At 40.6% G+C, this 8,912-nt stretch overlaps 1 protein-coding gene across 7 annotated transcripts in view; it reads left to right on the top strand.

Moving 5' to 3' along the window:
* The window catches only part of CACNA2D1 (calcium voltage-gated channel auxiliary subunit alpha2delta 1), an 859,989-nt gene that overhangs the window by 153,648 nt on the left and 697,429 nt on the right, over positions 1 to 8,912 (top strand). For all 7 annotated transcript variants that reach the window (XM_019509506.1, XM_019509501.1, XM_019509505.1 and 4 more), the window contains exon 3: positions 1,347 to 1,463. In XM_019509506.1, coding sequence (XP_019365051.1) covers positions 1,347 to 1,463 — 117 coding nt within the window. The remainder of the gene's footprint in view (positions 1 to 1,346; positions 1,464 to 8,912) is intronic.

Genomic DNA, 8,912 nt, shown 5'->3' with positions numbered 1-8,912 from the left:
GAGCTCCTTCTGTTGGAGCTTGGCCAGTGAATTACTGCTGGACCTGTTCCTGTGTGTGTGTGTGTGCGCTGAGCATTGCTTCCCACAAGACAGTACAACCCCCATCAGGCAGTGTTTCAGAGAGGCAAAGTACTTGAGTAAACTCAGGCCATCTGTTGGTTACATAAATTAGTTCCCCCCCCCCCCGCCTCCGTCCTGTGCATCTAGCCATAAGGTACAAGCTCTTTTTCTTTTACTAGATAGAGCAGTTTTAATTTTCTTTAAGCAATTTGTAGTAGTTTGTGTGTACAAAAAAGAGATATTCTATTATTCCTTTTAAAAACAAATAAATCAAAAACCCCTCCCGCCCCTTTTCTTTCTGTTTTGGTAAGAACCCATTGCAGTAACAGAAATAGCTGCTTCCTCATCAAAGAGAATTCATAATCATGAAATAAAGGACAATATTAAAAATATACCCTAGATGAACCAAGTATTTTATTAAAAGAAATAGAAAAGAGGCACTAGATTGCCAGCTGGTGTCAATCAGCCAGACTTTATTGATTTCAGCATAGTTACTCATTTGATGTGAATCAAAGTATTTGGTTCCTAACCTTGGGGGGGGTGGGGAATAGCAGTAATCTTTGGACCCATCCAAACACACTATAAAGGGGCCTGATTTTCAGATGATACTGTGCATTTTCTGAAAGGCAGGTTATAAGAAGGTTGTCCTGAGCTGAGTAAAGGAAACCTTAGGCACCCAGTATCATTTAATCATTTTTTCAAAAAATGTGGGCTCAATCCTGCAATCACTATCACTTTTCAGGGACAGTCCATGAACCCTCCATTCTCACTGGTTTAAGTGTGCTCAGTTCCTTGCAGAACTGCAATTTGTTCTTCAAAGAACCCTCACATATCTTAAACCCTCACTGTGGTGTGGGTAATAAAGGAAGTAAGACTCTTTCCATTTAGGAGACTAGAAGTATAGAGAAATCCAGAGTTTTTGGGGTATAGGGCTCTGTGTTCATTAAACATGTGTACAGTGCTTAACCGTGCATGGCATTTAATCTTTGATTGACCTTCTAGGCACTACTGCGATACAAATAATCAGCAATAAAAATAGCTTGATAGGCATGCCACTCAAATATTAATATTGAATTAGTATTACAATGAGAATGAATTTGGTCTTCTGTTATACTCATGTAACTCCCTCAGTTGGTGGACACCTGAGAGGGAGTGATTTGCAGAAAACAATTTAGTCTTTTTTAATATGGAAGGGTTAGTAGTATATGGTTCTGTTTCCTATTCTGGCCATTTTGTTTTATTAAAGAAATGGGTCCTTCTTTATTTCTGTTTTTTTTCCTTTGCAGATTTATATGACACACAGAAATTTGTATACTGTGGAAGCCAACAATGCACGCCAGTTGGTGGAAATTGCAGCCAGAGATATTGAAAAACTACTAAGCAATAGGTCTAAAGCCTTGGTGGTGAGTGTTGATTGGATGTTTCTTCTATTTATTCCTCATTTTTAAGATTTCATGTATAATGGAAGCGTGTTTTTGTTGTTATTTTTGCTGCCTACTCACGTATGGGACATGTCAACCTGATGTCTACAGGATGTGACATGCAGAATTACAGCTTGTGACTTCACGATGGAAGATGAACTCATTAGTTAGTTGGCATAGGGCGGACATTTATAATATTGATTGACAGATTAGGGACCCTGGCCAAATGGCAAATCAAAATATAAATAGATTGAGTAATATTCCTCTAAGTGATGTACATGAATTTTCATGACTTGAAGATCATAGTACTCCCTAGTCATAAATAGTCTTAGGAAAAATAGAACAGGGGAATATAGAATTCAAAATGGAGATTTTTTTTTCCTTTTTCAAGATATCTATACCACTTACCACTAGATAAAGTGGGGACAGTTGTAATAATACAATATTTATCTATAAGTAAATTATTCAACCTTTATCTTTTTTTTTATTTTCAAATCTGTTGTGACAACAGTATCTGATTCTCCTTTTTCAAAAATGTTTCTGCATGTCTGCTGAATCTGAATCATGTCAGTCTGATACTGAATTGCCATTATACCCTGCATTTCAATTGCCTTCCATATAAAAGAAATTTGTCCTGAAGTTCTTATGAGAAGCCTGTCCTTCATTTTAATTCCATAATAACTTCTGTTGTGAGTTACAAGTATTTTCTGCCATAATTATCCACATACTACACACATCTTTTCTCCCAAAACAAATAAGTCAAGAATTCCCTGTGTCTTAAGGGAGGAAGCTGATTTTCTGCTCATAGTAGAAGCAGTGACATTTCTACTCAGGCAGTGCTTTTCATAGCTCATTCTCAGGGATCCTGTTTTTCTGTTTAAAAATTGCAAATTCTCTGATCAAAAAACCCCAAATTCGCAATTAAAATGAAACACCACTATATATAGCGAGACTTTGCCAGCCTGCAGAGAATTCTCTGCAAAAGTGGAAAATTTGCGTATTTCTCTGTTAAAATGAAAAATCTGCAGTTTTCTTGGTAAAAAGGGAAAGAGAATCCATATTTTTTCCATTTTGCAGGAAACAGAAAACCCAGATCCCTGATCATTATAATCCACTTAATTCCTGTTAATTGTCCTTCACTCCACAGGTGTTAATGCCCCTCTCTCCTTTTTAATGGTCTTCATGTCCCATTAAGCAAGCTATTCTTTCTTGAGCAGTTTTGCTAAGGAATTAGCTACTTCTGATCTTTCTTCAATTTTGTAGCTCTGCGAACTGTTTTTCTCTCTTTTCAAAATCGTAGCCCTGCCTATGGAGTCCAGTCTTCATCAGCAGCTACAGTTACAGCTTTTGATGAAGCAGTGTTAAACCTGTAGCTTTTGCCTGAACAGGAAAGGGAGGACAAGTAAACTGAAGATTAGTCTCTGTGATTTTTATATGGCCATAACTCTGGAAGAATGTGTCTTTTCTTTATTCTGTATTCCCCAGAACATTTGGGGTGTGTAGTATGTGAGAAAATACAGTCTTACCAACTGCTTGTTGGAAGTGATCCTTTTCTGTCCTACCCTTGAAATAGGCCAAACCTGGAAAATTTGCTCTTCGTTACTCATACCCACAAAACCCTGAATCATTTCAGAGTGACCTTCTGCTGCGCTGTTGCTCCTCCTAGAAGAGACTGACTAAAATTGTATAGAGCACTTCAGGTGCATCTGTATGGAAATGTCTTCTCGTGGACATGGCACTAGTCAGGGAGAAAATTTCTTTTCCTTATATCTACATGCTGACTCAGTGTTGCCTGGGAGATTTGTGTTTGCCACGATGGTATAGGAAAAGAGGAGACTGTTTTTATCCCAATCCAGTGACAACCTTGCTCAAGAGCAAACCAAATGGTAACTAGGATGTGAAATCATTGTTCCATGTTAGCCTGAATCACTAGGCTCCTGATAGATAGCGAGGGGAGCCAGGACCTTGCATTTGCCAATATTTATCAGGGCATATGGGCCATGATGCAGTGTACCTCTTAGTTGCTGTTGTACTGGCAAGAAGGACTCTTAGCTGCCTGTTTCAAATCTCTTAAGTGTCTTCAGTACTGAATTTGGGTTTGTGTCTTTAGGTTTTACAGCCTGTTGCTTAATTTTCTGTGCCTCAATTTACCATGTAGACAATGAACATAAATCTGCTTTCCAACAATATCTCACTGGTTTACTTAGTGGTTACATAGCACTTGGGAGTTTTTTTCATGGAAGATGCATTGTGAGTATGAGGTATTCTCCTTACAACAGTTTTAGCTGTCTGGAAAGTTATCCTCTTAATCACACTGATGTCTTTTCACTGCTGTGTACCTATCACACCATTTAATTGTGAGATTTGTTGCTGTTGTTTGTTTTTCATGAAGTTATTAGTTTCTGAAATCAAGGTAATGCAGGAGAATTACTGCATTCCTCTTAAAAAGGTTCTGCCCCAACCTTCCAGTGAGACCAGTGAAAGCAAAATACCTAACTATGTAGCTGTAAGTTGGAACTTGCTTAGTGTATTATGCAACGTGTGTCACTACAATGGCAGATGACTGGATATAGTGACCTATGGAGACCCCTTCTGTATGTTCGTAAACTCCCAGCTGAAAGCATTGTTTAAATGTAGAGAGAGAGACTTGGTGTTTTGTGGGTGCCATTATGTTTCTTGCATGCAAAGGTAACAACACCATATTGTCACCTGAACTCCCTCCTGGGGGGTCTCTAATTTAAATATTCAGGCCTAAAATCTTAGCTGTACTTAGGCATGTCATTGCTATTGGTTTCAGTTGCAGAGAGGGGCTTAAATACCTTGCGGAGATGAACCTCCTGCGCTAAAGCACTTAAAGCTGGTCAGTGGGATTGACTTGCATTGTCACACGCAGTGGGTTTTTTTGTAGATCATGTGGTTGCTGAAGAAAGCTTAAAAACATCAAGTGGGGCAATGTCGAGGATCAAAAACCATAAGAATCTCTAATTTGTGATTTAAGTCAGTCTGATCTTTTGGGGCCTGATTTTCAGTTGTTAAATGTCTAGACTTGACCATACTTCACTTGCAGTCTCTTAGCATCTAAGTCTTCCTCTCTTTATTCTTGAAATATACCCCAAAATATTATTTTTTACTTGGCTTTTAGTAGCACTTTTTATAATATGAAGATCCCTGTAATTTGCAAATATTAATTAAGCAAACATAACAGATGCATAAGACCTTCTTTGGATGAGTATACTTTGGATATATATAACCCTCATCCAGCCTACTGCAATTACATATTCATCTGCTCCAGTTGGCAAAGCACTAGATTATTCTGGAGACTAGCAGATTTCTATTTCTGTGAAACTTTCTCCTAGTTTTTGTATAGGATTTTTGTGTCGTTGCTTTAGCTGCAATAATATGTAAAACCTATTTTGCTTCTTTAAAGTCTTTTACAGTCAGCCAGTTCATTTGTGCAAGCAGGATAACTGGATAGTCTGTTCCTTTCAAAATAGTGTGTTATGCATAAAGTCTGTGGACCTTCCTTAACATTTGTCTTTAGGCACAGCTGTAAAACCCTGTTGACTTCAGGAAGGCTAACTGCAAATGGGTTAAAGTGGATTATTTATTTCCAGAATTATCTTCCTTTTGTAACTACTGCCAGCATTGTGCAAATGGGAATAGTGAATATTGGCATAGCACTGCCAATGCTAGGCATTCAAAGATTTCCCCCTAAAATTATGTTATTTGTCTCAATGTTCATGAGACTTTTTTTAAATACTACATATTGGATTCCTATTATTTAATTTATTTTTCTACCACTATGAGAGCAGTTTGTACAGAGCAGTTTATATAAGAATGATCTTGCCTTGAGCAAGGGGTTACACTAGATAACAACCTAAACTCTCTTCCTGGCCCAACTTTTCTGTAATTTTTCAAAAAAATGAAAGCTGAGATTCTTACGTATTCACATGACTCCAGGAGCTGTCTTCAAAAATTGTTCCAAATATTGCAAAATTTAGGATAAAATTATGCTGTTACCAGCATCAGTATTATTCAGGCGTTGTTGCCGGCCACTGTTCTTAGTTTTAGATCACTCTTATTTTAGGATTTCCTATGCCATTACCTTACATTTTAAACTTCTTGTCTCATGTAAATGGTTGAAGTATTTTATATTGTTTTTTTCTGTTTGCAAGGTCTCTGCTTTTTCATCAGAACTTAGTGACTCCTGTGTTTTTGCCCTCCTCTAAGTTAGTTTTATGCACTTGTGATACACCCTTGTTAGCTCCTGAACTGTTATCTTCTTCTAACAGTATTTCTTTGTCTACCAGATATCCTTCTGTTTTTTTCAGTAGGATCTCTGTGTAGCTTAATGAGTAAATAGTTCATCTAAGCTACACTAAGTTTATGTGAAATCTAGGAATTTTTGTGGCTTCTGCTTCACATTTGTTTCTGAAAACAGGAGCAAGTCCAATGTGTCTGTCACTAATCACAGCAGTGCTGGGTTTAGCATTGGGGCTGAAATGTCCCAAAGTGTTAATTATAATCTGAATTCTGGAGGGAGTATGATGCAAGAGGACAATACTGCCTCCAATGATGTCCTGAGGGGGGTGACAGTCAGTGACATCAGTAGTCTCATTGTTCATGCATTAGCTTAGCCAAGGGACTCTGTGAGTAAATGATGTTTCCTAGGCATGTTATAGAAACAGAGTTTAGGCAAAGTTATAATAAGCAAATTTTAGTGGTGACTTTTTTTCCAACAATGAACTGGTTTTCCTTGGGTGGCAGAAAAATCTCTGGTGTCTTTAATCTATTGCTGTGCTAAGGGTCAGCCATCTTTATGAGGGTGATCATTGGCCAATACTATCTGAAGGCTCTATATGTGACAGATGAAAATGTCACTCCATCAAGGGTTGGAGGAAGTCAGAGGAGATTCATTATTCTGTTCCTGGGTGGCATACATTAAGAAAACATTATGGAGTTTCTGTGGAGAGATTATAATGAGTAGCACAGACAGGAGTTAGATTTTTTTGTAGTATCGGACCCCTGGAAGCTCTTTACAGCTGTGATAACACACATGCATGGCTGCAACCCTCCTGAAATGAGGTACTAGATGAAGGCACCCTGCTTTAGAGCACCTTAGGGGACTTATGTTCCCAAGGGTTAATACTTTGTGTGTTGGCCTCCAGGACTGTGAGCAGAGATGGAGGGAGGGGGAAGCCAGCATCAGCAAGCTGGTTGGATTTTGGCTGGCTCAGTAGGAGCCCCCTGCCTTGTAGGTCGGGCCTGGCAACGCCTAATACCCAGTTGGGAGGGTTGAGGGGGGCCGCGAGCCAGGGACTCCAGTCCGATCTCCCTCCCTCCCCCCTGCCTCAGCACAGGCTGGCCTAAGCCCAGTTGGCAGCTAACTACTGCTTGCTTTCCCCTTCTTCCTCCCCTCTTCTCCCTCCCTTCTGACAGCCCCAGACCTGGGAGGGGGTGGCGGGGCTGGAGAGAGGGGCAGGTTCTCCGCTCATTGCTCAACCCAACAGGCAAATGTCTGTTGGGTCGGGGGGCGGTGCTCTAACTCATGATGCCTTCGGTAAAGTGCCATGGGTTATAGTGGGGGCCTGAAGTCTGTCAGTGCCTAAAGACATGGGTGAAAATTGCAGGTGCTTTCCTATTAGCAGACATATCATATTGCCATATTATCCTCTTTTTCTTTAACTGAATGCATCCTAGGCCATATCAAGAGATTTGTTTCCAGTAGAGGTAGGTAAGTATAAATGCCATTGCACATGGCAACTGAAATACTGTGTACACTTTTAGTGATGCATGCTCAAGACATTTAAACTGAAATAGTTGAAGGGAAAGGTGATTAGGATGACTAGGGGCATGCCAAATGTATGTTATGAGAGGAGATTAGGAGCTTTGTACAGTGCTGCAGCAGCACACTAGGGAACCCTACATTGGTTGCAACACTTCCACTCAGTGCGACTTTCCCCAGAAATGGGCATTATATAGCTGCTTGCTGGTACTATATGCTTGCTCTTTCTGGAGAAAGTATTGCCATAAGCCCAAAGCCTCTCTAATGTGGCTGTGTTATGTGCATTTTGGGGAGTAGCACAGATAGAATATATGTGGTGTGCTTCACCGTGGCACTCCCTAGGTGTCCCTGAGGTTGGGTAGCCACACCAGAAAATAGCTTAGCTTATTTAGCTTGAAAAACCAAGGCTGAGAGGGGATATGATTGTCATCTATAATTACTTGGATCAGGGGGAGGGAAATAAATAGCATAAAAGCTGAGGAATATTTAATATAAAGGGCAATTTTGGAATAAGAACAAATAGCTATAAACTAGTCATGAATAAATTTAGGTTGGAAATTAGAATTTTTCCAGGAATTAACAAACTGAAGTTCTGGAGCTCCTCCCAGTAGTATCATAAAAGCAAAATCCCTTTTCAAGCCATGTTTGATTAGTCTATGAAACGGGTTCTGTGACTTGTTTACATGTGACACAGGACAACAGACCAGGAAGCTTTTTTTGGTCATACGTTTCTATGTTTATATATTAACCTGCTCAAAAAAAAAAAACAGGAAGCCAGTCCATACCTGCCAATCTGGCAGAGCCCAAACATTGGACAAAGTACAAATAATACAGTACATATAATTTGTGCAATCCCCCCCCAACCCCCCCCCATCAAAACAACCAAGTGGCTGTTTCTTTTAACATTAGGAAGTATTTCAATTATATTGGCTCCATAATTCTAAATGGAGATGAAGATGGAAACAATTCCCTTCAACTGAGGTGTGGGATTATCACCTTTCCTTAGAACTGAAATGAATACTCTCCCTCAAGAAGAGAGCTATATAGCTGAGATGTGCAAGTCTTTCCATCTGGCTATATGTAGTTTCATTGTTTCATAGTTGTTAGGGGCTGGAAGGGACCTTACAGATCATCGGGTCCAGCCCCCCAGCACTTGGGCAGGAAAGACTGCTGGGATCAGATGACCCCAGCCAGATGGGCATCAAGATTTTTTTGAAGGTCGCCAGGGTGGGTGACTGCACCGCCTCTGGGGGAGCCTGTTCCAAACCCTCGGCACTCGGTTTGTAAAGAAGGTTTTCCTTATGTCTAGCCTGACGCGATCTTCAGTCAGTTTGTGCCCATTGTTTCTTGTCCTCCCCTGGGGATCATTGGTGAATAGATGGTCCCCCAAGCCCTGATGTATGCCCCTGATATACTTATAGGGTGCCAACAAGTCGCCCCATAGTCTTCTCTTCTCCAGGCTAAACAATCCCAGGTCCCTCAGCCACAGCCGTCCTTTGTGGGGGGTGGGGGATGCAAATTGGGGTGACCGCCCCAGGCCCTGTGCTTTGGGGGGTCCCGTGGACAGTGCTGTACTGGCCCTGCAGACAGTTTCATTGGCATGTGCCAAGTGCACCACCACTCCGTGCGGGGGGGGGGGGGGGGGG

The sequence above is a fragment of the Gavialis gangeticus genome, unplaced genomic scaffold, assembly GCF_001723915.1.
Source record: "Gavialis gangeticus isolate Ggan-Ray unplaced genomic scaffold, GavGan_comp1, whole genome shotgun sequence".
NCBI lineage: Eukaryota > Metazoa > Chordata > Crocodylia > Gavialidae > Gavialis > Gavialis gangeticus.
Note: the sequence above shows the minus strand (reverse complement) of the source record. Positions and strands in the feature narration are given on the sequence as shown.